Source organism: Cynocephalus volans, chromosome 5 (genome assembly GCF_027409185.1).
Source record: "Cynocephalus volans isolate mCynVol1 chromosome 5, mCynVol1.pri, whole genome shotgun sequence".
Classification (NCBI taxonomy): Eukaryota; Metazoa; Chordata; class Mammalia; order Dermoptera; family Cynocephalidae; genus Cynocephalus; species Cynocephalus volans.
The window spans coordinates 43,726,105-43,753,026 of NC_084464.1; the positions used below are offsets into that span (position 1 = coordinate 43,726,105).

At 50.5% G+C, this 26,922-nt stretch overlaps 3 protein-coding genes across 3 annotated transcripts; 1 reads left to right on the plus strand and 2 right to left on the minus strand.

Annotated features, from left to right (window-relative positions):
* The first annotated feature begins 749 nt into the window (after positions 1-749).
* Positions 750-1,929, plus strand: LY6G5B (lymphocyte antigen 6 family member G5B). Its single transcript, XM_063098270.1, has 3 exons — positions 750-837; positions 961-1,089; positions 1,388-1,929. The coding sequence occupies exons 1-3, from the start codon at positions 750-752 to the stop codon at positions 1,786-1,788; spliced, it is 618 nt and encodes a 205-aa protein (XP_062954340.1). The 3' UTR covers positions 1,789-1,929.
* Positions 1,930-4,479: 2,550 nt separating this feature from the next.
* On the minus strand, positions 4,480-8,539 carry LY6G5C (lymphocyte antigen 6 family member G5C). The gene is made up of 3 exons (XM_063097981.1): positions 8,419-8,539; positions 7,149-7,316; positions 4,480-4,875 (listed from the first exon to the last, which is right to left on the minus strand). The coding sequence occupies exons 1-3, from the start codon at positions 8,537-8,539 to the stop codon at positions 4,712-4,714; spliced, it is 453 nt and encodes a 150-aa protein (XP_062954051.1). The 3' UTR covers positions 4,480-4,711.
* Positions 8,540-12,891: 4,352 nt separating this feature from the next.
* On the minus strand, positions 12,892-26,209 carry ABHD16A (abhydrolase domain containing 16A, phospholipase). Its single transcript, XM_063096348.1, has 20 exons — positions 26,023-26,209; positions 24,974-25,030; positions 24,160-24,226; positions 23,829-23,915; positions 21,423-21,508; positions 19,488-19,561; positions 19,172-19,294; positions 17,606-17,720; positions 17,410-17,511; positions 16,378-16,441; positions 15,977-16,026; positions 15,481-15,604; positions 14,926-15,030; positions 14,629-14,692; positions 14,179-14,235; positions 13,971-14,033; positions 13,761-13,837; positions 13,574-13,672; positions 13,430-13,476; positions 12,892-13,227 (listed from the first exon to the last, which is right to left on the minus strand). The coding sequence occupies exons 1-20, from the start codon at positions 26,152-26,154 to the stop codon at positions 13,144-13,146; spliced, it is 1,677 nt and encodes a 558-aa protein (XP_062952418.1). The 5' UTR covers positions 26,155-26,209; the 3' UTR covers positions 12,892-13,143.
* Positions 26,210-26,922: the final 713 nt, after the last annotated feature.

Sequence of the window (26,922 nt, forward strand, 5' to 3'; positions counted from 1 at the left end):
GATTTGTGTCCAGTGGATTTCGGTGATGTTTTTGGTATAGAGAAAAGCAGAATTTCTAGGACAGTGTGGGGAAGTGCAAGGTCAGAAGGAAAAGACTCACAAAAGTGAGGTTTTAAAGACTAGAGAAGTATTCTCTCTGAGCATCTGTGGATGTTTGCTTATACTCTAAGGGTCTTAATCAGCAGCACTATCTTTCAGTTTTGTTTTTAAAGTGAAAGCACTCCTGAAATAAATAGAACTATAAGGGGTGGAGAGAAGAGGGACAAAGTCCAGAATTACTCAGTAGTGTCTGTGTGCTCCCTATTGGAGGACCTGAGACACGCTCATCTCAGAAGGATTGGGACTCTTGGTTCCCTGGCCAGTTTCTCCCAACACAGTGGGGACTGGTCCTATCGTGGGAGGACAGCAGATGGTGCCAGAGACAGATACCAATCTGTGGACTCTTCAGGAGAGGGAATAGGTCTTTGGCATGCAGGACAAAGGTAGATAACTGGATAAAGGCCCAGGTGGTGCCCAGGTATTGCCCCTGTCTGGGCCACTGCTCCCACACTCAGGAGCCAGACCTTGTGGGTGAGGACACACTGTCCCTTTTGCTCAGTTAATAACTTCCTCCCAGCCAGGATCCTGCCCCAAGCAGGAATATAGGTCTGTACCTACAGCAGCTCCTGCTCAGACTGCCATCAAAACCACCCTGCAGCTGAGGATCAAGGAGCATGGCCACAGGAAGGTGGGGTTTCAGGGCATCCCTCATGAACTGCCCCTCTCCTCAGAATTCCATAAGGAAGGCCCATATGCTTGTGGGTATGCTGGTCATTGTGGGCTTCGCAGTAGGAAAGGGTAAGTGGGGCCAGGGGCAGGGAGGAAGGGGTGACAGTCCATGAAAAGGGTGGAGCTCAGGGCTCCCTGCAGGGCAGGGGACTTAGGAGTGAGCCAGTGCTTCCATCCCTCCTGCTTTCCCAGTTCCTGTTCCTGAAGTCCGGACCTGCCACTTCTGCCTCTTAGAAGACCCTTCTGTAGGATGCATTTCAGGCTCAGAGAAGTGTACCATCAGCAGCTCATCCCCATGCATGGTGATCTCCATCTTTTATGGTGAGTATAGTCCCAGGAAGGGGCCTGCCAGAAGGACAGCCTATGGCTTGGTCTTCTCTCCTCTCACAGATGAGGGCTACTTGAGGCCTAGGTTATAAGAAGAAGGCTGAAGGATCTTGGAAGGAAGGGTCTAGGGTACTGGGAGACCAGCTGAGCTAATTTTTCTGGCTTCTTCTGAAGAAGTCTGGGATAGACATAGGGTCTGGGCGAGGGATGGGGAGAGTCAGTGGTAGGGGTGCCAGTTTTGGGGACTATGGGAGGCTATTAGCAGGATTATTTGCTGTCCCCTCTCCTCCAGATATCAAGGTTCGCTTCAACATTCGAGGCTGTGGACAGTACAATTCCTACCGCTGCCAAGAAAAACGCAACACCTACTTCTCAGAGTACTGGTATCAGGCCCAGTGCTGCCAGTATGATTACTGCAACTCCTGGTCCAGCCCCCAGCTCCAGAGCTCCCTGTCTGAGCTGCCTCATAGGACCTTGCCCCTGCCTCTGTCTGACTCCCAGATTCAGTGGTTCTACCAGGCCCTGAACCTCTCACTGCCCCTACCCACCTTCCATGCTGGGAAGGATCCTGAAGGCCTGGACCCCATGGCCGCCCTTCCCCTGAAACTGGGCTTGTCCATTGCTGACCTGCGCCGCATGTACTTATTCCTCAATAGTTCCGGACTTTTAATTCTTCCCTGGGCTGTACCCTGACACCTTACCTTTCCCAGATTCCACCCTGTTGCAGCATCCTGCACTGCCCTCTCTGAGAACACACACATTCTCTGGGCACTGTGATTTCTTAGGTCTCCCTTTGTGCCTTCAGTGTCTATATGGCTTTGGTTTAATTTCCTCTCCTGAATCCCAATGCTGCTCTTTCTTCCTTCTAGAAAAGAATCTCAAGTGTGGATTCTGCCCCTGGCTGACCTGGGAAAGGCACAATGGTTTCCTTCATCCCTTTCCCATCGTCTTAGCATTCCATCATCTCCTCATCCCCTCTCAATCTGGTAACCTGCCACTTCCATTCAGATCTGGCTCTGTATCCCCTGTCTTATTCCTGTCTCTGAGACCCAGTGCCACACTGAACTTGCAGCAAGTAGGATGAAGGTTAGACTTCTGTGCAGATTTCCTGACTTGACAATTGGCTGTCCCTGCCTCACTGACTCTACCACCCCCTCTCCTCTTCTGGTCTGCTGCTTTCTGTCCTCTCCTGTCACAGTCTCTGCCCTCCTTAGCCATGTTTCACCTCATTGAGTCCCAACACCCACCTCCATAGGTGCCTGGTGAGAGGAGAGGGGAGGGTCTGTTCTGCTCTGCTCCACGTCCCCCATTTCCTTCCATAATAAACTGGGACTGGGCTAAATCTGTGTCACATTGTTTATGGGGTCATGCTCAGGTGTGGGCAGGTGTAGACAGGTTAAAGAGAATTAATTAGGTGTGAAATTCAAAGAGGATTGCAGACCCTGCCTACTTGGATTTTGTGGTTTCCTCTGGGCTGGCCCCAAAGGGCCCACAAACTTCCCCATCCTTTGCTCAGGTAGGGATCAAAGCATGAGGATTGTGACTGCTCCCAGCCTTAAGCATACCATATAAAACCTAGAAAGTTAAACCCGGATGATGCCAGAATTTTTTCACCTAAGAGAGTAGAAAGAACTTTGTCTTTAAAACAGGGAAAATCAGGAGCCAAGACCCGCATTTCAGATCATCTGGTGCTGAGGGACCTGGGCTCCTGCCCATCCTTCATTCTTTTTGAGGATCCTGGCACTCAGGACTCCCTCTGGGGGTCAGCTGAAGGGGGAAATGCAGAGGGTACACAGGGCTGCAGTAATTGGCTCTTCATTTTAACTTACTTTCAAAAAGTTACAAGCATGCAGTAATGGATACAATTCAATCTTTCCCATACATTCAGTAAACACTGGGCACACACTGCTCGGAGCCAGGCAAAGTTAAGCACCAGGATTCCCAGATGAAGACAGCTAGGTGTCTGCTCTGCCCTTCTGAGTCTTACATCCCCATGCTGGGGTTATGAAACCTTTTTCTGAAAAGCAGTGTAGCTTTGTGGCTGGGTGGCCTGGTCCCAGCTCCTCTACCGCTTGGGTAAGTTGATCTCTCAGCTTCACTTTGGTCACTTGTCAAGTCAGGATAGTGCCTTATACATTTGAGGGAATGCACATGAATGTGCACACACAGGTGGGAGTTAGGGCCTCCTCAACACGTGCCTTAGAGACAAGTGGACATACAATTTTTTGGGGGGGTGGCTAGCTAGTATAGGGATCAAATCCTGGACCTTGCTGTTTTCAGTACCTCATTAACCAACTGAGCCAACCAGCTAGCCTAGGCCTATTTATTTTTAAACCTTTTTGGCAAAACGTGGAAGTTTGCACATGTTCATAAGATCGGCTTTTGTGAACTACACACTCATATAACCATCCCCCAAGTTAGCATAAGGGACTTTACCAGCATCTAAAGCTGCCTTCATGCCCCTTTCCAGGCACTTTCAACTCTCAGGGGTAGCCATGGTCCTGACTTGTAGCAGCTGAGATGAGTTTGGTTTGTGAGCTCGATGGATATGTCATACAGCATACACTCTTACCTACACAACATTTTGCATACATGTTAACAGATCTCTGTGGCCCCTTAATGGTCTGTGTTCTGGCAGAGGACACCAAACCCATGTTAATCTTTTAAGTTGTGAGGCAATTGGAAGTATAGAGTAGCTAACCCTCAGTGAGTTACTCCCTTGCTGGGCTAACCTTTCCCCATAACCACCGACTTCAGTATGAGAAAGGCTCAGGTTTATATAGCTCTAGCAAGTCGAACTCAGGCTGAGAAACCCCATGTCCCAAAATGAGGAGTAATTTGCCAAGGTCCTGGAATAGGGAAGCTGAATCTGGGAATGAGAGACACCAGGATTGCACTAAGCCTAATGGCTCTTCCAGAGTGGCCTTCTTTCCAACCTAACCTATTCCTCCTGGTCCTTTCACAGCCCCCCTTCTACCATCACAGCCCTCTGGACCTCCTCTTCAGCCCCTGCACAGCTCTGGTCTGACAGCACTTCCAAGGATGCCCAACAGGCTGGCTGGTTAGCTCAGTTGGTTAGAGTACAGTGTTAAAATACCAAAGTCAAGGGTTTGGATCCCTACCTCCCCCCTCCAAAAAAAATACCAAAGAAGCCCACTAACCTGGCCTTCACCATAGGAGGGTTTTCAGTTCCTCTTCACCTTTTTGTGCCTAGAGGTGAATTAGATACTGAGGCAGGACAGGAGCAGAGCTCAGCAGAACTGAGAGCGTCTTATAGGCCCCCATGAGGGGGCAGTTGGGCAGGCCCACTTCCCTCAGCCTCCTCCACCTTCGCCAGAAGAGAGAGACAGACCAAACAGTTTGCATACCAATTTATTTTGGGGGAACGACTAGGGACTTGAGGCAAGAGAGAGCCTGGGGGAAGAGAGGACCGAGTAGGAGTAGGGGTTTTGGGGGGCGTTGACCAAGAGGAAGAGAATCAGGGCTAGGGTCCAGTGACTTGAGGGAGGCAGGGAAGGCTGGTATGAGGACTGGAAGTTGTCCTGGCTGAGCCCAGGCAGAAGTCAGGAAAGTGGCAGGAAACCGGTGGAATTTTACTCCAAGGGTCTCTACAGTCCTAGGGAATATAGTACACTCTGTTTTGAGGGTCATTGCAGGAATCCCGGAAGCAGCACTGAGAGAATATCCAGAAGCCAAGCACCGGAGAAGTACGGGTATATGAACAATCGCTCATCTGCTCCTTGCTGCGGCAATCACTCACCATGATGTCAGAACCGCTGCCTGGGGAGAGACCGCAGGCACCAGTGATATGGAGGTCATTGGGCAGAGCCCCAAATCCTCTTATCCCCTCACTCCATCATTACCCCATACCCTGCCCTGGGCCAAAAAAAGGAAAAGAGGCTGGCCAGTTATCTCACTTGGTTAAAGCATGGTGCTGATAACACCAAGGTCAAGGGTTCAGAAGAAAAAAAAAAAAAAAAATTCCTAGAATTGGGCAGGGGTGGGGAGTGCCCAGGGAGTCATCAACCATGGAACTCTGATAAAAGTTTCCCATGGAAGGTTGGAGGGAAAGAGCCATTTGAAACTTAGTAACAGTTGGAGGGGACTAAGTCAGGACTTGTGAAGTGGGGAGAACCAGTACTGTGGGACCATGTAAGAAGTTGGGAAAGTGTATTGGAGGTTGGATTGCAGAAAGGAGGTGTTTGTCATTTGTTTTCTAGATCAAAGGTAAGAGAATAAAATTATGGTATCTGCTGCTATTACATAACTAGAGAGGGAAAAAATCTTTGTGCCCATATTCTAAGACTTGTACAGGGATGTTCATTGCTGCCCAGCTTTACAGAGTAAAAAATTAGAAACAACCTAAATGCCCATTAATAGTGGGATGGATCAGTCAGCTCTGATATGCCCATGCCATGAAATACTATGCAGCAGGTCAACCGACAAGGAAGCCATTTACAAACTGATAGGAAAACATTAAGTTCTCATAACTGTTAAGTTTAAAAAGCAAGTGCAGAACAGTTTTTACTGTGGTCTGCTACTGTTCTGTTCGTGGGGAACAAAAAGAGGTGAAAAGAGAATAAAGAGTATACTTGTTTAGGGTGGAATGTGCCCCCAAAATTGCAGAAAGCTCAGTTGGTTAGAGTGCAGTGTTGATAATACCAAGGTCAAGAGTTTGGATCCCTGTACCAGTCAGCTGCCAAAAAAAAAAAAGAAGATTGCAGAAAGGGTAATCAAGAAAGTAAAAAGATTACTTCTACCTCTAAAAAGAATTTTTAAAAATAAATAAATAAATTAAAAAGACAGGGCTGGCCAGTTAGCTCATCTGGATAAAGCATGGTGTTGTAACACCAAGGTCAAGGGTTCAGATCCCTGTACTGGCCAGCTGCCAAAAAAAAATGTAGTAAAAGGACATGAAGGATGGCAGCTTCATACAGTGGTTGTTACTAGCACCATCTCTAGAGCCACCATAAATTCTGGCTCAGCCTCAGTGAGACTCCAACAAGGTTATTGACCTTTCTGCACCTGTTTCCTCATCCATAAAATGGGGATAATAATAATAGCTGCCTTCGGGCCGGCCCGTGGCTCACTCGGGAGAGTGTGGTGCTGAGAACACCAAGGCCCCGGGTTCAGATCCCATATACGGATGGCCGGTTCGCTCACTGGCTGAGCGTGGTGCTCACAACACCAAGTCAAGGGTTAAGATCCCCTTACCGGTCATGTTTAAATAATAAAAAAAAATAAATTAAAAAAAAAATAATAGCTGCCTTGGCAGGTTGTAAGTGCTTAGAACAGTGCCTGGCACGTAGCATGTGTTATGTTTTTGTTCATGTGAAAAAGGTGGGGGATCTGGTGGATGAGCAGGCATGAGGAAGGAGGGAATGTAGTCAATTTTTGGCAAGTTCAAAATTAGATAGAGGGGCTGTCCGGTTAGCTCAGTTGGTTAGCGCACAGCCTTGTGACATCAAGGTCAAGGGTTCAGTTCCCTATGCTGGCCAGCTGCCGAAAAAAAAAAAAGAGATGGAGATGTCCAGGACAATTTGACATGAGGAGAACAGTTTGGCATAACACTCAGATTCGGGAGGAAGCAGTATATGGCTGATGGTTGAAGCCAGGGAAGCATATAAAATCCTCTGGGGAGAGTGCATGTCTTGGGAAGATAGCTAAGGACCAAGCCTTAGTGAACACGAACCATCAGGGGTCAGGCAGTATAAGGACAAGACTCAGTGAAGGCGCATGTGAAGGAGCAGGGGAAGATGAAGAAGACTGACACCAGCAGGAACTCCGCTGACAGATGGGGTTGTAGACAGCTTGAGGAAAGTCCAGTGTATCTGGAAATCTCCAGGGTCCCCTTCAAGGCTGGGAGCCCTGAGAGGCTGAGGGGGAAGGGGGTGGAAGTAGAGACAGGTGGTGACTCTGAAGGAAAGGAAAGAGAGACAGTGATAGACCAGTGTTTTAGGATTGTGGGAAGAGGAATTGGGGTGCAGCTTAGGAGGCTGGGAGAGGCTCAGTTCGGGAGACGGCTGGGCCCATGAGAGGACAAGGCAGCTTACTATTCTTTATGTGGAGAGTGATGCAGCTGCTACCAGCCGGGGTGAGGCAGATGTCAGATCCCAGAAGACACCCCAACTCCTTGGTCTCCAAGAGGCATCGATAGCAGCGCAGGTATTTGGGGAACGGAAGCGGTTGAGGGGGTTGCTGATTGACAAGAACAAGCTTACCTAAAACACAAAGAAGCGCTGACCCTAAACCCCTGCCTGCCTGCTTCTAGGCTGATCCACCCTATTGTTCCTTCCCCACCTCCCCATATCAGAAAACTGTAAAATTACCAGCCCTTTAAAGCCATCTGGCTTAATCTTCCATTTCAAGCTTCAGTTCTCATTAATATCTCTACTATCCACTCTTACACCTCCAGAGATGAGGAACTCATTAATTAATTCATTCACTCATCAATTCATTCAACATGTATTTGAGGAGCTCACATGTGCCCAGCACTCTGCAAGCCTCTAAATCCAAAGGTTCGACTGAGGCAACCCATTCCATGTCTGGGCAGCCCTGTCAGAACAGTTCTTCCTCTGTGACTAGGTTTCTTGGTTCCCACCCCTCTGGACTCTCTTCTGAACATGCTTTCTTAATCTGTAATGTTCAAAAGTAGAAACAAGAGTGCATCACAAGATAGAAAGAATCTCTGCTTCATGTAGACAGGAGACTTTAAGCAGCCCAGGGCCACATTGTTTTTGGTTACTGGGACTCATAATAACTTTGGTCCACCAAAGCCACCATTCTTCACTTCCCTCCCCAACTACATGCATTTATATCCCCTTCTTCCTCCAGTCCCAGGCACAGACCACACGTTAACAAGTCCCAGACCCAGCAGAGCACTTGGTGTGAGACAGAGGTAAATGCTAAACAAACACTTTGAATCCTGTTTGCCTGTAGATAGTGCTTTGCAGCCAAGTGAGAAGTTATCAAGCTGGATTCAGCCTTGTTCTGCCCTGCGGATTCTGGTTCTATCATCTGGCATGTTCCCCAACCCTTCCTATTCTGTGTTGCTCTCAGATCCAGAGAAGATTCCTTCAGTATTTCTATTCAGGTCAACTGCTGTTGAGTGAGACAGCCCTGGGGAGGTCACTAGAAATCTCCCTTGGGGTGAACATCAGTCCATTAGCAGTCTCCAGGCATTTTCCCACAAGCCCACCCATGCCATCTCCTCTCCTGCCTGGGTTTACCTGAGCATCTTGGCAAATGTACCCAGACACTTGGTGTCTGTGGGAAACCATCCAGCAGGACAGGGCACCCTTCTGACCCTTTGGAGCCACTTACCAAACGCTGAGCTCATCATGACCAGCACTATTAAGAGGACCATGTACAGGTCTTGGGGGGTGCTGTGGAGGCCCCAGGGCCCCAGACTCCGGCTCCCTGCAGGGTGTGCCATGAAAAGCATGACTGCCCTCCAGCCTCAAGTTTGGGCTTTATATTGGTGGAAGAGAGGTTGGCCAAGAGGAAGGAGAGAAGAAATACCAGTTCGGGGTGAAAATCAGTGCCAGACAAGCCAGAGGGACGGCGTGTCCTCACCCACAACCATAATGGGGCCTAACATCCTGGCTTGGGGGCAGGGGCCCAGGAAGAGAGGAATGATAGGGGGAACTTTCATATTCACTCACTCAACGGACGTTGATTGAATCACTGCATCAGGTGTTGGGGGATACAACAGTGTACAAAGTCCCAGACCACTGACAAAAGGGATTTTAGTAGAGGAGTAACATGATCACGTTTCTTGTAAAAGATTGCCTTGGCTGCACATCAGAGAAAAAGGGCTACGAGCGGAGGCCGGGATATGGGAAGCTATTCATAAGTCTGGTCACACGATGGCGGCCTGATCTAGCAAAACAGAGGCAGGGACCGGGAGGAGTGGTGACTGAATCTGAGATACAGTTGGAAGACTGGACAAATTTGGTGTCAGACTAAATATGAAGTGAGGGAACGGGGATACGATTGCACAACGGGGTTACTGATGGTACCATTTTCCAAGATGGAAAAGACGAAGTACTGTCAAACATCCAAAAGAGAGAACACCTGGATCCCGAGCGACCTGTCCTCAGCCCGGTGGCCCCTTGGGGTTCCGGGAACCCAGCACCTACCCTCAGCCCACCACCCCCTTTTCTCTTACCCGCCTAAGCTGAGCTGCGGGCCAGTGAGTCTGATCTCCGGCCTCCACAGGCTCCAGCGCTGCGCGTTCACTCTCCGCGCCCGACTGCGCCTCAGGGCTCCCCGGAAGACGCGGGGGCGGCCCCCCGCCCAAGCTCATTTCTCCGCTTGGCGTCTGGGAAGAAAACTGGGAAGCGCGAGCCGCGCGTGGGAACCCGGGCTTCCGGCCCCAGCCGACAGCCAGAGCACGACGCGGCTCCCCCGGAAGGTGGCGCTGTAGTGCCACCATCCCTTCCGGGCCAGGATTCTGGAGGCCGCGCGCAGCCCCTGGGGCTTTGCCCCTTTCGTCCGCTGGGGACCTGCTGCGCTCCCCCACCTCGCCACGTCCTGCTCGGTTCCCACCTCTCCAGGCCAGTCGCAGACTTAGGGTTTTAACTTTTAGGGTTATTGGTCTATGGGAGGTCCTCGGCGTCAGAAACGACAGTACCTCTTCCAATTTCTCCAGTCTGGCGGTCTGGGGCGAGGTCCTGAAGTCGGATTCCCTGCCACTGCCCAGACTATCCAAGAATCATCCGGTGTCGGGGTGAGGGGTGAGGAGGAGGAGGGGAAGAAACGCACGAGAGACGCGCCCGGAGAGATGGACGGGAAGGAAGAAACGAGAGGAAAACGCACGCCACTACGCGCCCCGCAAGAGCCTTGGAGTGAATGCAATTTTTATTTTTTGGCGGCTGGCCTATAAGGGGAACTGAATGAATGCAATTTTTAAAACTGTATTAAAAGAGAAAAGCAAGAGTCATGGAGAACTGGGGAGGAGCGCCTGGCACCTACATAGACTTTTGTCTCTTGAACGAATGAGTGCAGAGTGATAGACAAAAGGAACAGAGAGCGGGGGCGCCTCTAGAAGCTAAGAGGGCAAAGGGGAGGCAGAGGGAATGTCACGGCGCCCTCTGAACCCCTCTTTAAGAACAACCGCAACTGAAAGGCCGAGGACAGGAAGCGAGGAGAGGCTGAGGCCGGACTTCGGCCGGGAGGGCAGCGGGAGGGAAGGCACCGGTAGCACTGCGGGCCGGGCCGGGCCGGGCCGGGCGGAGCCTTCTTCGAAGGGGGCGGAGCCTTCTTCGAAGGGGGCGGAGCCTTCTTCGAAGGGGGCGGGGCCTCGGAGTCCATCTCGCCCTAGTTTCGTTTCGCACACTCTTTGTCCACGCGGCAGGGCGAGGCCAGTGCGCCCGAAGACCCCCGAGAGTTCGTCTCCATGGTGACGGGTTGCGTGGAGGCTTTCCCGGGGTTCAGAGGAGGGGCATTGCAATAGTCTCCATGGTACAGCCATGGATGGTGGTGTCTGTGCTGAGTGCCCCTCCCTCGGGACAAGGGATACCTGGGGGTAAGCAGCCGAGTGACGAAACAAAGGAGGTGGGGTCTGAGGACCGAAAGCCACAGTTAGGGGAATGGGGCGAGGCAAACGAGGGGCGGGCCTGCAGATGATAGGGCCGGGCGAGAACGAAGTTCTGTTGGGGGAGTGTAGTCTGGAGAGCAACCAGTTAGAGGATCTTTAACCTGAATATAAATGAGTGAAAAAATGAGTGGCTGGGTTCCTGGATGGATGGATGGGGACCTGGCTATCTTCCCACGCCTGGACCCCTACCCTGCGAGGCCCTCCACGTTTCGAGGCCCTTATTCACTTCTGACAGCTGTGTGGGAAACACCTGCCTCTCCCAGGGTTGTGGAACAAACCCTCAATCCAAACATGCAGCCCTGAGCCAAGTCCAGCACCTCATACTGGGGGCAGGCAGTGCAGGGTGGAGCCTGGGCCAATGAGATAGAGTAGGATAAGGCATGGCCCAGACTGGGGACCACCTCTTTCCAGGTTTCAGGCCTAGGCTCTAAGTTGGCCTTCTCGAGGCATCCTTCCTCTTCCAATTTACTCAGCTCCTTGGGGCACTTGGGTGTTCAGGCCTCAACTCGTGCCCAGTACAGCAGGGTCCAGAGCCCCAACAGTTGTGGGGTCTGCAACTCAGTTGATCTTTACCTGGGACTGCTGGACCCTGATATATAAGGTGAAGAGTGAACAGGGAGCTGGTCCCACCCCAGGTTGGCGGTGGTTTTGAAAACAAACACAGCCATGCTGAGGCTTATCAGGTGGGGAGTAATCTGAGGTAGACTGAGGTCCCTGGGTGGGGTGGTCCAGAATCCACATGCTGAGCCTCCCCTCTCCCCACCCACTTCAGATATCCAAGGGCCCCTAATGGCATCCATTGTTCTCTACAGAGATATGCAAGAAAATGGGGGGAAAGTGGCAGTAGAGGTCAGCATTGTCCCTAATGGCCAGGGCCAGGAAAGGGGAGTGCCTTGCCTCCAGGGTGTGGGAGGTGGGACTAGGTGCCCCCTATTTGCATGTAAGGAGGTTCCCTTAGCTGAACAAATATTAGCTTCTAGGGGATTAACTGTCCTGTTGGATTTGGGAGGGTGAGGTTCAGAACCAGGCAGCTGGTCCCATGGATTCATGCTCCACACTTCCCACTCTGTTTTCCCGCAGGGATGGGACAGAGGGGGCACCAGTTTAGGCTCTCCACTGCTCTTTGCTGGAACATTCTGGAGCTGTGATCACCTCCCCTCTTCTAACCCCAATTTTCAGGCACCACATCACCTGTTAAGTCTCTTATCTCCCCATCCAGTGGAGACTCAGTATGCCTTATCTTCAAGAGCTGCTGAGCTGATGGAGTCAGACACAGTCTCTGTCCCCAGGACTACAGAGAAACTTCATGCTCTGGGGTCGGAGGGGATAGAAATTAGCCAGAGACTGTATCTAGAACATCAGAACATTGCCACCCATGGTAAGTATCTTCTTCAAAAACAATGGGCCCAGGGTGGTAAACCTGGGGTTGTTTCATCTGGAAAAGAGAAGTTTCCAAGGGAAGGTGTCTAGGCAACAAACTGATGGGTGGAAGAGGGACTAATTCTGTTTCACAAAGTCCAAGGATTAAAAATAAAATGGAAGTTCTAGGGAACCAATTTCTTCGGGTTCAACCTAAGAATTTTCTTCTAGTGGAACTGTCCAAAAGGCAAAGTATAGCTCTGGGAGGACACGAGTCCTGGACACTTAGCCCTCAGGCCCTGGCAGACTCTGTGTTTGTTGAATTGCAAAAAGGGTGTGAGGAGAGAGATTTGATGATTTGCTGAGGAGGGTGTGCCAGGTTTGCTGCATAATACATAGGGATAACACGAGTGGAACAAGGAACACTGGGGGTACACCATGTAGGTTGGACCTGGAAATCAGAAGAGCTTAGTAGGTGAAATCAGATACTGGAAAGCGCTTTGTAAACAACAGAGCTCATGAATTGTAAGCAACAGGGGGCAGCCCTGAACTCCTGGGGCAGTTGTATGCAAGAAGGAGGGAGGAAGGAGGGAAGGGCGAGGGTGGTGGTGATAATACTAGACATCCCAGGGAAGGGTGAGGCTTGGGGACCCACTGCAAAACAGTTCAGGTTGGGGGCTAAAGGCCTGGGGGGACACAAAGACGCAGAGATGGGGAAGGTTAAACTGGCTGTCTGGAGTTGGGGTTTCCAAAAGCCCAGCCCTTTGGGGCCTCCAGTCTCCCAACTACCAGTCCTGGCTCTCTGGATACTGGAAAGTCACATAATTAGCCAGATAGTAAAAAAAATACCTTTTTATTAATTATTAGGAATAATCCATTCATTTAATGCAAGGTGTGTGTTGGAGAAGGTGAGGTACCGCCACATGGATGAGAGGAAACGTGCAAGAGGAACAGTGGTGAGAAGGGGCATGGTCCCCCACTTTCCACAAACGATGAACAGCAACATGAACACAGAGAATCACAAATAAGAGGGTCCTTCCTCCTGTCTCTTCCCATCCCATTCTTCCAGAATGAGTCCCACATGGTCCCTAGAGGTGCCAGGGCATCTGAAAATTCTGGGCCGGGAGCGGGGAGCAGTGTGTGGCCTCAAAATTGTGCAGATGCTTCCGAGCCTGAGGAAAGGGGGCGGGACCGGTGGGGTGCAAAGCATTGTGGTGAGCAGCAGTACCCGGATACCCTCCCCACCCAAAGCCCACCACCTACTCTATAAAAGCTGCCAGTTCCAGCGCTTACAGGGTCTCCCCTGTCCCCAAGCCCTATGTGTGATCCCTGGCCATTCAGGCACCCTTTCCTGCTCCCCACTCCTTCACTCACCAGAAACAAAGCCAGCTGCCGCCGTCCATCCGCACTCATGTCCTCCCCTGTGGAGAGGAGGCACTCAGACACAGCAACGCATCTGGGTATTCATCCTCTTCCTGGGCTTTTCCCATCCCCTCTCCTGACCTAGGACCTCCTTACCCACACTCCAGGGGAAGTCAGGACCATGTTCTGCCTGGTAGGAGCGGAGGACAGACAGACACCAGTCCTCCTCCACCTCCCATCGGCTGTAAATGGAGGCTGCTCAGAGAGAGAGAGGAGGGCCTGTCAGTCAGCAACCTGGCCTTGCCAGGCCCCTGCTCAAAAGCCTCACCAGATCCCCTCTGACCTTCCTCCAGCTGTGAGGAGGCCTCCAGCCACTGCCTCACCACTTGGAGACCCTCCTCTGCCATCACACGGGGATACCTGCAGAGGGAGCACCGGGACAGGAGGTCAGGACTGAATTCCCTTCACTCATCTCTGAACCTTCTTCCCCTCTCCCTGTGCTGATGTCAGTATATATGTATGCGCACCCCCCGCAACCCACTCTGCCTCTCACCGATGTTGCAGGAGCTTCAGCAGGAGGTCATTGCCTCTGTTGGACATGATGTCCTCAGGAACCCTGGGGGTGAGAAGAGTATACCGTGGAGGTGCTGGAGGTTAGGGAGAAAGGGTCTGGATACCTGGGTTTCTGGTGGGCAGGGGTGGGAGGGGCAACTTCTTAGCCATCTCTGGGATCAGGGAGGGCAGAGGTTCCAGACACTCACGTGGTTGTGATGATCTCATCCTTGGTTCTCCGGATCAGCAGCACAGGGCCCTGATACCTTCAGACAACAGAGCAGTGGGGAGAGAGAACTCAGAGGGAGACAGGTGACAACTGGCCTCCCCCATCCCTGCACTGGTAGCATTCTTACCCCTCGCTACAGCAGGGCACCATGGGCTAGCCCTTCACTCACAGATAAGTCTCAATATTTAAGAATGGGCATAGCTCAAAGTCTGGCCCTCCTGGGAGACCACTGCTGTGCTGAGTATTAACCCTTTGGTTGCCAGGGGACCTGGGAGGGGTTAGGCCAAATGGGGTGGTGGCAGGGTTATTCGGGGAATGTGGGGCAGTGGTCATTCACCACCTTGCACTTTAGTACTAATTTCAGCATATGGATGTCCAGCAGAGCTGTGTAGGGGTGGGGAAGTGAGAGTGGACACTGGCCTGCCCTCACCTGCACAGCTGCTCTGCATTGTTTAGATTGAGATGCTGTCTCACAGTCCTGGTCACCAGGCCCCCTAGGGAGGGATAAAGGTGAAGGGACAGCAGAGACAAGGCCCTTGCCCAACATAAAGGTCCCACCCTTCATGGAGAGAGAAAACTGAGGCCCCCAGACAGTAGAGTCCTCCTGCATCTGAACGACAGGGTGACCTATTCCCCACCCATGGAAAAGGGAACATCTCTAGTTAGATCAGCTCCCAGTTCCAGCCCAACCATTCCCTGGAAGGGCAGGCCTGGGAGCTGCACTCACGCCAGCTGTCCGGCATGACCTTCAAGGCCAAGGGCACCAGGTCATCGAAGGAGGCATCCAGGATCACGGCACTAACGTCCGGGTAGGACATGGCTGCCCATGTGGCTGATACCAGGACAGGGAGAAGGATGAGGACTGAGAGGGGCTCCTGCCCACCACCCCTGCCCTCACCCCACTTACCCCACAGGCTAACCCCATCCCCCTACTATGTTATCCCCTGGTCTCTCCTTAACCCCCACTTCAGTTGACCAGGGCACTATCTGGGGAGGATGGAGAGAGAACATGGAAGTGCACTGAAGACAACAGGCAGAGGAAACATTACTTCTCCTGATCCTCCCACCCCACGGACCCCGGTCTTCTTTTAATGATTGGACAAAAGGTTGGAAGGAAAGATGAAGTGTGTGCAAATAGGATACCTTCTCCCAGGCCCTGAGAGATTCTCCTTCCTCCTCGAGCCTCCACCCCACTCCAGGGCCATCAGTGCATTTCCCCACCTCTCCTGGGTTGGGGGGACATCAATGTGTCTATAGTGGGGGGTAGGGGGCAGGCTGGTACCAGTGAAGCCACCGATTGACCAGGCATAGATGATGATATCCTGGGGCTGAAAGCCCAGGCGGTGGATGGCAAATTGGACCACTACATCCATGGCATTGGCCTCATTCTGTGGAAACGGCACCCCCTGCAGGAGGGAGTAGGTTAGCACCAAAGGCCAGCTCACCTGCCACCCCCCCCACCCCCGCCCTCTCAATGTGGACCCTCCCTGCAGCCACCCTGCAAGAGAGAAAGTGTAGAAGAAAAGCATGGTAGGAGTGGCTGCTCTCTCCCCTCCTGAGACAATCTTTACAATGAGTTCCTCCTCCTTCCCTCCTGCCAACCCCCACAGTGGGAGGAGGGGGTGTGGCCCCTTCACAGCCTCCTAGCCCTGGGCACCCGGGTCACAGGTGAGTCGGAGGCCTCTGTAGAAATATACACTGCCCTTCCTCCCTCCAGTGGCTGACCAGAAGGACAGACATAATTCAGGAAAAGGAAGGGATTCCAGAGAGGGTCTCACTGTGCTTCCAGCAAAGCCTGGATGATTCCAGCCCAGGACTGAATATCCAGCTGTAAAATAATGGAGGGGGACTGAGACTTCGTGGCCCACACCCACTAACTCCTACCCATCTCTGAGGCAAATAACTCCAAGCCTTCCCAAAATAGGTTCTGAGGTAGCAGACTGTGACTGGGGGGATGGAGGGGGGTGGTGGATAGAACAGAATGAACACAGCCCAGAGGGAGGGATGTAAGGTTCCCAAAGCCAGTGGGGAGTGGACTTTGCCCCAAAGGTGAGAAACTCAAACCCCATCCAGAGAAAGTGGAGGTCAGGCCCAGGGAGATCATATCAGTGTTGGAGGTGGGGACATTCCATTCCAAGGGGCAGAGATAAGAGGGCTGAGCCACAAGCCACAGACCTACCTTCCAGGGGCGTGGAGACGCAGCCCACCTCATAGAACCCTGCGTTTCCCTCACAGCAGATCACCTAGGAAGAAGGCAGGACAAAAAGGCTGGGAGGGAGCCAAGTTGGGACTGAAAACCCCCCTCTGGGCAAGGAGGGCAGCCTGAGAAGAGCTCTGCAGGGAAGAGGAAAGGGCAGGTTCCTGTTCTTTCCAAGGGGAACAGAAACTCATTCCACAAGGTCCACAAGACGAGAAGCAAACTGGTTTCAGGTGCTCAGTAAACTGGGCCCTCAGAGGAAGATGACTCAAGCTGAATTGTTCAACCACCCAGCACAGACCAGCAGGTAGATATCTCTAGGAATGAGGTTATGGATTATCTCCTTTCCTTTAGGAATGGGATTATGGGTTATTTCCTTTCCTTTTCAGTTTATGGGCCAATTTTTTCTGTGTCTGTTTCTGTTGTGTGGTATGCCAAATGCTTTCCCTCTCCCTCTCTGGGGTTCAGTCCTATGGTCAGATAAACTCTAATTCCATGGTGCCCCAAGCGGAATCCCAGAGATGGAGGGACTTGCATGAACTCTCATGGCAGGTCCCTAGACTCCTTGTTTAGTGCTCATTCTAAGGCTGCTTCATGGAGGCAGGAGATTTGGGAGCCAGGCTGTTTGAGTTCAAATACCAGCTCTAGTACTTACTGTGTGATCTGGGAAAGTTATTCTGTTCCTCAGTTTCATCATCTGTAAAATGGGCTAATACAAACTACCTATCTCACAGGATTGTTGTGAGGATTAAATATATGCCTTGCAGGTGGTAAGTGCTATCTAAGTGGTGACTGTTAATGGTTATTATTTTTTGTTACTTGAATGTCATCTCCTACTTTTTTCATCTCCTTTCCTATCACAGTTTTCCTACATCAAGCGGTCTTTAGGGTGGAGATGGGAGATGGGATTATCCCCACTTGTGGTTCCTTATGGAAAATGTTACAGGACTTGGGTCCCCAGAACCTCTACTGCCTTCCCCACACTCCACCTCTGGGCTCCCTGCTCTTTCTCACCAGCTTCTGCCCCTGGGGCTCAGCTGTCCCCCGCCGGTCCACAAACATGGTGTCAATCTCGTTGCCATCGCAGGCCAGCAGCTTTGCCCGGCGCCCGTTACACTGAGTGAGAGAGATGCAGCAACCAGGTTGTGAGGGGCAGGAGGCCACATCCCTGTGGGGGCAAGAAGAGCCAGTGGGGGTGGGGGAGCCTCACCTCTTCCACCAGCCGGGCCTGGCCCTGCAGGAGCACAGGCATGAGGGCCTTCTGGAGAAGGTACACAGAGCCAGGATACAGCATACGGCGCCCCAGGGTGTGTGCCACCAGGTAGCTGTGGGGAACATGGGTTAATGAATCCCAACCCCAATTGGGCCCTGGGACAGCAATGAGGATGGTCCCAGCCCCAGCACCCACAGACTCTGGGGCCTGCTTACCCTTGACCTTCACCACTTCCCCTTCTTCTTTCTAGACTTGATAAAATAGTATGTGTACCAGAGTGGTGGTTTTCAAACTTTCTTTTTACTGCAACCTTTGTAAGATATACATTTTTATATCGTGGCCTAGTACACACACACACATATATATATGATTCATAAGTTTCATGAGATAATACTTTCTATATATGATAAGTAAAGGCGAAATTATAATCAATATGATTCTGTTAATGTATAAATGTAACTTATTAGAAGTCCCCAAATAAATAATACTTTAAAAAATCATGGCTGTAATTCTCTAAAGTGATTTCAAGATTCACTAATGGTTTGAGAGACACCAAACTTTATTGGGGCAGGGACCTGGCTGTTCCGTTCACTGTGAGATATGCCCCACTCCTGCCACACAGTAGGTACCCAAAGCATGGCGCAGAGTAGAGACTTAAATATTTATTGAACAAATACACTTATCTTGACAGATAACATGTGGTAGGTGCTATTCCTAAAAAAGGTGATTAACCACTTCCAGTTAATCCTGAAGAAGGGTTTGTCCCCAGAACAACGCTGTACAACCCTGTCCAGCATCCCATTCAATTTTTTTTTTTTCTTTATCAGAATCCCCTTCAAAATCTCCAATCTGGCTTGCCCCTCGGACCAATCAGCACACCATCGACAACCGACCACTAAGTCCACCCCCTTCTTTGGTATTCTAGAACCTGCCTCCTAACTCCCAGCAACAGAAAATTTCCAGTGTCTGCTCCACTGTAAGATATGAACCATTATTGTCACTACTTCTGACATTATCAGTACCCGCACTAAGATTTATTTGGGCTTTACCATGTACTCTCAGGCACCCTGGCGAGGTGTGAGCCCTTCAGAATATGTTACCCTCTGTAATTTCCTCAACCCTATAAAGCAGGTTACTCGCAGATATAGAAACTGAGGCACAGAGGGGCCAATGAGCCAAGGTGGAATAACCAAGGAGCAGAGGGGCTGAGCTGGGTCGACAGCTGTGTACCAGAGCCTGCTCCAGCTACAGGAGTGTGTCTCCTCACCCCCCTCAAACTCATCGCTCCCTCTCAACCTCACTGAAAGAGGTTTTGTGTCAGACAGAGCTGTGTTAATGTCCCAGTTCCTCATTTACTACCTGTGAGACTTCGACCTTCTCTGAGCCTCTTTTCTTCACACATAAATGTAGATTAAAAACAACTTCACCACAAATGCTGTGCACAAAGCACATAGCACTAGTTCCAATAAATGACAGCTATTTTACAATGAAGCACCCAGTCCCAAAGCCCTCACCCCATGTCCCCTCCATCCCAGCTGGCCTCTCCTCCCTGCCATTTCCCACCTGGTGACCTGACAAGGCAGCTTCTTAACCCGATTGAGGAGGGTGTCTGCTGTTCCCCGGTGCAGGGGCTCTGGGCGAAGCAGGGCCACGCCCCGGCGGGAAGGGCCCCCTCGCAACTCCTTCCTGAGGAAGGGAAAGAGAGAAGGAGCATGGGGTCAAGAGCAGCAAGCTGGACATCTGAGGCCCAGAGGACAGTGGTAGTCTAGGAATGAGATGGCGCTGGGAGGCAGGCAATGGGACCTGAGAGGGGATGGAGGCAGAAGGACAGAATGGACAGTTCCATGAGGAGGGGTAGAGCAAAAGAACTGGGCCTCACCGGCTGCTGGGTTCTTCCCAATGGAAGTCGACTGGCCAGCTCCTGAAGTCAAAGTTGTAGTTGGCGAGCTGCCTCTGTGGTGGGTGGGGAGACAGGAGGGGAGGAAAAGGGGAGCTGAGAACAGAGGGAGGCCCCCCTACCCACTGTCAACACCCTCAGCGTCCAGGGGCCTGGCCCCCACACATCATGAGACCAAGCGGAGGTCAAGACTCTCCCAGTTCCCAGATGGAAAGCTCTAACATGACCAGAAACATCAGGCAAGACAGGATGCCCCATCAGGTATCAGGACTGGCCTCTCTGCCCTCTTCTAGATGAGGAATCTAACACTCTTTGCTTTCCCAAAGATCTAGGACTGACCCACCCCTAGGAGGGGTGGCTGGAGGTGCAGGTGCTTCTGAGTGAGGGGGTGGGGGCCTGTTGGCTGGTCACACTCCCTTCCCCACCTGGGTCTTTTACGTGGTGGTCTTGGAGGCTCAGAAATCCCCCAGCAGAACAAACTGAGGGTGCAGAGGCTGAGAGAGAGAGGAGCATGTCACACCAACAGTGGGCTCCTTTGCATCTGGGGTCACCCCTTGAATGAAGCCCTCTCTAACTTTTCCACCCTAACAGCCACTTCCCTCCTCTCACGTCCTGCAGCCATGGGCCACCACTGCCACTCAGACCATCTGTGCCTCTGGTCCCCCGCTGAGTCATCCCACGTGCTTTTTGAGGGCAGTGGAAGCTCTGTCTTAATATTCTGCTGTTTCCCTTCCCCCCACAGCTCCCCACACTCTATTTTGAGGGTTGTTTTTTATTTTCTGTCAGGGAAATTTTTTGACATTTTCAAAAATAACAAGGCAGAGCAATAGAAAAATAGTACAAAAATGTAAACGGCAAAACAAAACAAAACGAAGAAAAGCATATTTCAGGCAGGCTTTGCTCAGGTCTGCACTTGATCCGGACTCAGCCACTTCCTTGCTCCATGGCTCAGCATGGGTCACTTTATCTCTTTTTGCCAGTTTTCCTCAGGTGTACAGAGGACGGTAATGATGGCACTTCACATAGTTGTTATGATTAAACAGGGCGTATGCAAAATGCTTCAGACAGTGGCATGCACAGAGCATCAATTACACAGCTCTGTAAACGGGGGTGTGGAGTAACCAGCAATGCCATGATGGTGGTCACAGCTGTTTGATCCTAGAAACCCCCTGGTAACAAGAAAGAGCTTTATGAGGCCCCAAAACCCCTTCTCAAAGATAATCACACTCCAGCACTAGCTGGCTGGCCTGGCACAACTCCAAGGACACTGCCCCCTGGCTTTTCTCCCTCCTGGCACCAGGCTGTTCTCCTGGGTACAGGAGTAGACATACCTATCCATCTTCTTGTGTCCTTAAACAAAGCCAGCATGGTGTTCAATGCACACAAGAAAAATAAACAAACACTTATGGAACTAAGCTGCTGCTATAGAGAGAAAATTCCCTTCTCAGAAATATTGTGCAATGTTTTCTACATTCATTCCTGCAGATGGAGGATTGGGATGGGGGGGGAGTTGTTCGAGCAGAATATTCCATTAGAAGTGTCTTTTTTTTTTTTTTTAAAGATGACCGGTAAGGGGATCTTAACCCTTGACTTGGTGTTGTCAGCACCACACTCAGCCAGTGAGCGAACCGGCCATCTGTATATGGGATCCGAACCCGGGGCCTTGGTGTTATCAGCACCGCACTCTACCGAGTGAGCCACGGGCCAGCCCCATTAGAAGTGGTAAGGAGGAAAAATTCCTTGGGTGGACAGTTCACACATGGAGGGGAGAAGGGGAACAGCAATGTGCAGGCAAATACCCAGTGTGGCTGGTGGCAAACACACTCTTCCCCCTGGCAGAGCCATGCCTGGCGCTCTGGGGCAGCTGAGGAAGCTGCTAGCAGGCACTTGTCTGGCACCTTTCCCAAAACCTCTCACCTTGTTTTCTGCAGACTGGTTTCGATGGGTTGCTTCCAAGATGGTGATGAACTGCCGGTACTGGGGGTTGGTCCAGCGGCCAATGCCTGGTAGAGAGAGGATAGAAAAATTAGGAAAACTGGGAAGCAGGATGACTAGTTTTTAGGAAAAGAATTGGAGATGGGCAAGGAGAAGGCCCTGAAAGGAGAAATGAGAGAAAAAGGAACAGAAAGTCTAGGATGTGGGGAAATAGACCTGAGCCAATCTCCTTCCTCTGCATCCAGCAACTGGCACCAGGATTCTTCCCCTCCCTAGCTTCTTTAATTTCTTTCCAGACTATCAACTTGCCACCTTTCAGTATGTTCATTCTCCTCAGTCTTAAAACACTGTCATACAACCTTACCAGTCTCCCTCACTAACACTGGATTTCCCTTCTGTCCATGCCACCCTCCTCCGATGCCTGCTGTCTCTTTCCTGTGTGTTCTGACCCCTGCCATCTGGCTTCATGGTCTCTTTCTCTCGCCCACAATTATTTTCTCCACCCTCATTCTCCTCAACTGCTCCACTCAGCATTCCCACTGTCCCTGAGATTCTTTCTCCCTCTGCTTCCCGGCCCTATCCTTGCCTCCTTCCAATTCCCAGACTGCTCTTCTCCTGCCTCCTTTCTCCTCCCCTCCCTGAAATGGGAGCAATTCTCAATGAGGACTCTTCTCTCTTCACCCACCCCTCAAGGATCACATCCACTCTCCTTCTGCTGCTGGGGAGTCTCAAGCCCTAACTTCTCTCCTCCTTGACCTGGTGGGTGTCATGTGCCAAGCACCGTCCTACACATGGGAGACTCAGCAGGAAATGAGACACAGGGCTCTGGCCCTTGGAGAGCTGGCATTCTGGATGGGGGTGTGGTGGGGCTGGGAAAAGACAATAAACAAGTAAACAAGAAAATTTCAGAAAAGAATAACTGCTACAAAAGAATATAAAACCAGAATGAACTAGAACTCTATGTATTGTCAATAGTAGTGCCCCAAAAGGAAACAATAATGAGAGAAGGAAGCAGGCTGTAGAACGGTTTGTATTGAACAATGCCATTTATGCTGGAGTGTAAAATGCACAAAATAATATTAAATTGTTTATAGATACCATATTTCATAGATTCTAAGTTGAATATTTTTTAACACTTGAAAACTCTGAAATCAGTGTGCATTTTACAATTGATAGCAGCCTAGATTTGATGAAATGAGGTATAAAAATATGGCAGAAGTATAAAAATATGGACCAGAAAAAAAAAAACACCAGATGACAATGATTATTTCTGGGAAAAGAGAAACATGGGACTGGGAGCACCCCAATAGAAATTCCAACTCTATCTGTCATGCTTTAGTATTTTATTGACAAAAAGTATTTGAGGCAAATATCACAAAATGAGCATTTTAGCTTTTCGATATTTTGTTCTTTGGAATTTTTGGTATTTATTTTTTTCCCTAAACTAAATGGCCTCTCTGAGGGAGCCCAGCCCCACGAAGCTCAGGGGGCAAAACATCTCAAGTCCTCACCCTGACTGGACTCAACTGGACCCATCCAGTCCTGACCCCACCAGCCCCATCTGTAAGCATCCCCTCACCTGGTTGTCATCATGCACCTACAAGGGTCAATGATTTGTTCTGCCTACTTTTTTTCAAAATTGTGAGGTATAACACACGTACATAAAACATACTTTCAGTTTAAAAAAAACAAAGCAAACATTCATGTGACTATCACCAGGTAGAGAAAGAGAACAAAGTCACCTCCCACCAAATCTTCCTCACCCTATACTCCACCCCCCAGGTAATCACTCTGCTGACTTTCAAAATAACCCCACCCCCTGTTTTCATTAGTATTTTAGTACACACATATGCATCTCTTTTGAACTTCATATAAATGAAAATGCGCTGCATAAGTTGTTTTCGTGGTCAGCTTCTTCCATTTAACCTCACATTTGTGAGAGTCATCTGTGTTACTGAGTGTAGCTATCCCTTGTTCATCTGCGTTGCTATGTAGTATCCTACTGTATGGCTATTCCACATAATATATTTATCCATCCCACAACTCATGGCCATTGGAGTGTATGCTGTATGACTGTATATATGTATTGTTCACACACGTGAAGGAGTTTCTCTTGCGTGTGTGTTTGTGTGTGTGTGTGTGTGTGTGTGTGTGTGTGTGAGAGAGAGAGAGTAGAACTGTTGTAGGGTATATGCGCCTTTTCTAGATAACAGCAAACTTTTCTGTTAATTATTTTTTCATATTTATGACCCAAGCCCTTCCTTTAAGGAAAAAAATACATCATGTCTTAGACCCTGCTCACAGCCCAGCACCAAACAGTATTTGCAAAGGGTACTTAATATTTACCCAGTGATGGGTAGATCCAAACCAGGCTCGCTCTCCACCTACCTCGGAGGCAGGCCACACCTGCCAGTAGTAGCAGCAATGTCCCAGCATAGTGAGAAAACGGCACCACTTTGGACAAACCCAGGTAACCTGGGAGGGAAGAGAGAGGATGTGAGAAGCTCTCCACAGTGTCCCTCAGTTCCTCCTCTCAGTTTGACCCCAACCTCCACCCCACACCTTCTCTTTGAGACAGCCATGCCCTAAGAGGAAGAAGATGCCTGATGGAAGAGGGAAGCCAAGCCATCCTTACAGGTCCCCTTTCCTCTTTAGGTGGCTGGCTCATCTGCCAACAACCTACCCGTTTCCTGCCCCACCACCTTTGAACCACACTGACCTTTCCTGTACAAGTAGAAGAAGGCGAAGGGAGAGGAGTAATAAGAGATGGACCAGAAGACTGAAGCCTGCAGCAGAGAGACCAGGACAGGCAATCAATACACACACACGCTCACACGCACACGCACACACACACTGGTCTGCCATCTCCAGGCCTAGGCTCTGAGCAAGGTGGATAATCTGAGGGATACCACATCCAGTATCTATTCTGTGCATGACATTATGCACACAGTAGATGCTCAATATTTGTCAAAACGTAGTGTGTCAGAGTGTAGGGAAGGCTGGGAAAACTACGTACAGGCTCTATTTTCCGCCTCTTATCATCTCCAGACATAATTTCACCATGTTTAAAGGCCAGTCTCTCTGTCTACTTAAGTTAATAAAGCCTCAAGACTTTTCAATTGATCTTGCTCAGGACAGCCCCTGGCCTGGTCCCCAAGAGATGCACAAACGTCACTATAGGAACCCTGCCAGAGAGAACAGCTGTCTCTGTAGCCAAAGAGGTTAGTTGCCAGGGAGGACAAGTCACAGGGGACTGCAGGACTTAGCACCCGCAGATGGTCCTAAGAGTAAACATGTTTTCCTCATGGCTCAGGCTGCCTCAGAGAAAGTGGTACTACATACCAAAGGCGAATGCCAAGTATGTGCACTTCAGAGAGTGTCTGTGTGTATGTGTTGGAGAGGTCTGCTGCAGAGCCCTGAGCATCCCCCACCCCCAGGGCACCGCCTTCTCCCAGGCTGGCAAGGTGTTAAGTTCAAGAGGGCAGCTGGGTCTGAAAAGATGCAGTGAGTCCCAGATGCCAGGGCAGACATACCAGTGCCAGGATGCTGTCAGCATGTTTCTCCAGGGCACGGGGCTGATAGTACGTATCCTGCCAAAATAGATGGCCTTGTTAAGGACCCTGCCCATCGACAGGTCCATCTTCTTCCTTTTCAGAATCCCTGAAGTGTGTCCTTTGGTTCTAGCTTCCTTGGCTATCTCTCTTGGGACATCCCTGGCCCCCACAGAAGCCCCCCCACCTCCATCCCCAACTTGATTCCCACCCCTGACCATGAGAACAAACAGGGAGCTGGACTTGGAAGCAAAAGTGAAAGCAGCATTGGACGACTTTTGCTCCTTTTCCACAACACAGTTTCAAATGGTTTGTAGGGGTAAACATATGGGGAGAGGGGTTAGAAAAGAAACGAAAGACACCCTGAAAATTCTAAGAGGGATTGAAGAGAATAAAAAATAAGAGTAGGTTGATGAAGAAAGAGAATGTGGCTAGCAGCGAGCAGTTTGTAGGGGACAGTAAACATAATTTGAGACTACCGATAAAAAGGAAGAGAATATTTAGGGGAAGGGCCTACCACCACCCCCAGCTTTCGTGAATACAATGACCCTGGGATCTCCAGGCTAGGTTGGGGGTGGGGCGAGGGGAGGGCCAGCGAAACGTGGTAAGTAGAAGTCATTCCGAAATTCAAGGCCAAGGTAAAGGGAAGATAAAACGGGAGGCACCAAGGAAGAAATTGCGAGTTTGATGGCAAAATCCGCCAGCTCCCCGGTCCGCGCAGTGTCTCTTCCAGGACTTAAGACTCAATTGGGACAAGCATGAACCACGACAGAGAGGGTGGGGTGACATGAAGACGAAAAAGCAAGGAGTGATCGCTGGAATGAGAAATCGGTGCTTAAACAGCGATAAGGAAAGGGGGCGGCCAATCCGTAGGCGTGACTTTAACCCAGGAAGCACAAAGAGCACAGACTTTGAGGACAACTGGCTTGACAAGCTGACTCCCCTTATTTCCAATAATGGGCACTTCTGGGAGAAAAGGCCGCAAGAGTTTGGACCGTACCATGTTCTTGACCAGGGGGAACTCGACTCACCCAGGAACTGGAGGATGGGAGAGTGACCGAAGTTGGAGTCTCGGGGACGCTGGACTGAGCCCTCTCAGAGTCCCTCTCCCGGTAAATTTTGTAGAGCCGGGGGCCTAGGACGCAGCTCAGCAGCTTCGCCATGGCCCCGGCTCGGGCCGCGGCTCTTCCAGCTGCAGGTTCCCCCTGCCGACCCCGCCCTCCCCTGCCTCTGAGGTGTTGCGTGCCCTTGACGTCACCACGTACCGGCTCCGCCTTGTGGCGAATCGAGACATTTTCGGCGCTTTTTGAGAAGGGTTTCGCGCAGTTGAACCTACGGGTACAGCAATGGTCATAAATTAGCTGGAGGCGTTCGGAACGCGGAGAGTGAGAAAATTAACAGGAATAGTTAAATCACTTTTTCTGTCCCTTAGTATTGGAAGACTCTCGGGCGACCGTGGGAACCTTGAGTAAGATTAGGAGCACTTGACAAGAGCTACAAATAAGATAAAGTGACTAGGAATATATCTAATAAAAGAAATGCAAGATTGTATGTAGAAACCTATAAAAAGCTACGGAAAGAGGGAAACGAAGACTTGAATAAATGGAGAGCTACATCATGGTCATGGATAGGAAGACAGCATTGTTAAGGTGGGTGGAATACTTGTTTTAAAAAAAAGAAGGAAGGGGGCCGGCCTGTGGCTCACTCGGGAGAGTGTGGTGCTGATAACACCAGGGCCACGGGTTCCGATCCCATATAGGGATGGCCGGTTTGCTCACTGGCTGAGCGTGGTGCTGACAACACCAAGTCAAGGGTTAAGATCCCCTTACCGGTCATCTTTTAAAAAAAAAAAAAAAAAAAAGAAGGAAGGAAGGGATCCTCGTTTTTAAGCATGGACGAATCTCAAAACCATCACGTTGAGTAAAAAAAAA

Excerpts from the sequence above, each read along its gene's own strand:
- LY6G5B (XM_063098270.1), top strand. The coding sequence starts at position 750 with ATGAACTGCCCCTCTCCTCAGAATTCCATAAGGAAGGCCCATATGCTT. Across the intron at positions 838-960 it reads GGGCTTCGCAGTAGGAAAGG|TTCCTGTTCCTGAAGTCCGG; the intron begins GTAAGTGGGGCC and ends CTGCTTTCCCAG. Across the intron at positions 1,090-1,387 it reads GGTGATCTCCATCTTTTATG|ATATCAAGGTTCGCTTCAAC; the intron begins GTGAGTATAGTC and ends CCTCTCCTCCAG.
- LY6G5C (XM_063097981.1), bottom strand. The coding sequence starts at position 8,539 with ATGCTTTTCATGGCACACCCTGCAGGGAGCCGGAGTCTGGGGCCCTGG. Across the intron at positions 7,317-8,418 it reads CATGATGAGCTCAGCGTTTG|GTAAGCTTGTTCTTGTCAAT; the intron begins GTAAGTGGCTCC and ends TTTGTGTTTTAG. Across the intron at positions 4,876-7,148 it reads CACTCTCCACATAAAGAATA|GCAGCGGTTCTGACATCATG; the intron begins GTAAGCTGCCTT and ends GTCTCTCCCCAG.
- ABHD16A (XM_063096348.1), bottom strand. The coding sequence starts at position 26,154 with ATGGCGAAGCTGCTGAGCTGCGTCCTAGGCCCCCGGCTCTACAAAATT. Across the intron at positions 24,227-24,973 it reads CTGACAGCATCCTGGCACTG|GCTTCAGTCTTCTGGTCCAT; the intron begins GTATGTCTGCCC and ends TCTCTGCTGCAG. Across the intron at positions 13,477-13,573 it reads TGACTTCCCCTGGAGTGTGG|GGGAGGACATGAGTGCGGAT; the intron begins GTAAGGAGGTCC and ends TCCTCTCCACAG.